The 1,817-nt window shown below is 39.5% G+C and overlaps 1 protein-coding gene across 1 annotated transcript in view; it reads left to right on the forward strand.

Annotated features, from left to right (window-relative positions):
• Positions 1-1,066, forward strand: part of enpep (glutamyl aminopeptidase) — a 27,308-nt gene extending 26,242 nt beyond the window's left edge. Inside the window, exons 15-16 of the mRNA XM_013914135.1 lie at positions 271-344; positions 1,026-1,066. Of these exons, the coding sequence (XP_013769589.1) occupies positions 271-344; positions 1,026-1,035 (84 nt within the window). The 3' untranslated portion in view covers positions 1,036-1,066. The remainder of the gene's footprint in view (positions 1-270; positions 345-1,025) is intronic.
• Positions 1,067-1,817: the final 751 nt, after the last annotated feature.

Here is a 1,817-nt window from a genome sequence, read left to right on the forward strand (position 1 = left end):
TTCACCCTTTAACGTTCTCATGGTGTTCTCTACTACGTCCTCCTTACAACACATAGGGCGCACCGCGCTATAGGGCGCGCCGCACTTTTTGAAGAAAATCTAAGACTTTTAAGTGCGTCTTATGGTCGTGAAAATACGGTATGTAAAAATTCAGTAATCACTGATTCAGAAGAAACTACATTTCTATATTGCAATGTGACATTTCTGCACTGCTACACACATAGGGTTTTCCTGTGACAGTTAACAAAAATGTTTGGTTCTTTTCTCCAGCAACTGTTTCGTGACCATGTTAAAGCAATCGCGACACAGCTTGGATGGGAGGATGAAGGAACACAGACAGAGAGGTACAACATTAATAGTTCTGTCAAACAGTATTAGCCCCTTCCTCATTGTTTTTCTTTTTTTGCATTTTTTTTACACTTAAATATTTTAGATCGTTAATTAAACTTTAATGTTTAACAATGTAGGTAAATATGCACTGAATACCAGGTAAATACAACATGATGAATGTGAAAAGGCTATACAAACCCACCAGGCCCTGTGTGAAAAAGTAAGCCCCCAAAACCTAATAACCAGTGTTACGACCCTCCCACACTCACGGTCTGCTGTTTGACTGGCATGGGAGGATCGTCAGCTTATGCAGGTCACCTGTGTCTTGCACAGTTTTGGGAAGGTTACTTTTAAAATGTATTCCACTACAGATTACAGAATACATGCCCCAAAATGTATTTTGTAACGTAACTATTGCTGTGTGATTTATTACTATAAATGTAGACCTTAAAATACTTTGCAATGTCCTTGCCAGAAGATTAGAAAAAAATCACTCATTCATAATTAATTCTGACCAGACAGGTTTAATCAAGGGTAGACAGTCAGCAAATAATAAATGTAAACTAATAGATTATTGCTCTATCACCAAATTAGAAACCACAGTTGTCTCCATAGATGTGGAGAAAGCGTTTGATCGAGTAAACTGGGAATTTTTTACTAGCATTTCTAAGCTGGATATATTTTATTCTTCACAGACTCGATTAAAAGACTTTACTGCTCTCCAAATGTCTGTGTTAGGACAAATCATCTTACTTCACTACCTACAGTGGGGCACCAGAGAGAGCTGTCTGCTTCAGCCTCGCTTCTTGTTATTTTTATTGAGGTATTAGCAGCAGCAAACTGAAAATACACACCATAAGACAAGCCTATATGCTGATGATGTGTTGCTTTTCCTCAGGAACTCACAAACCTCGCTTGTACAGACGATCACACTTATAAGTTATCATCCATATCAAACTACTCCATCGCAGAAGTAAATCAACAGGTCTGCAACAGAACTGTAATTTTCAAAACACCACCAGCACTCCACTACAGTCAGGTAACATTAGATATCTAGGTGTACATTTTTCTGCCAAGCTCTCAGACCTGGTAAGGTTGACTCAGATTCCTTTATTAAAAACAGATCTCACACGTTGGACAACTTAACCCATATCACTCATGAGAGGAGCTGCCACCATTAAAATGATGATTCTACCGAAAAGAAACTACTTATTTTCACTGATCCCTAATAAACCTTCTCACACTTGGTTTAGATCAGATGCACAGACGACTGTACGCCACATGGTTGAGAGTGGCCGGCTGGGGTTCGAGTCTGGCCCTTCACTGCATGTTTCCCCCTCTTGCTTTCCTATCAGTCTTAACTGCATCTACACTGAACAAAAATATAAACGCAACACCTTTGTTACTGCTCCCGTTCCCCATGGGATGGACGTAGAGACCTAAAATTCATTCCAGATACACAATATAACCATCCCTCCCAAACAGTG

This window comes from Pundamilia nyererei, unplaced genomic scaffold (genome assembly GCF_000239375.1).
Source record: "Pundamilia nyererei isolate P.nyererei 1_Seehausen unplaced genomic scaffold, PunNye1.0 scaffold00173, whole genome shotgun sequence".
In the NCBI taxonomy this organism is placed as follows: Eukaryota; Metazoa; Chordata; class Actinopteri; order Cichliformes; family Cichlidae; genus Pundamilia; species Pundamilia nyererei.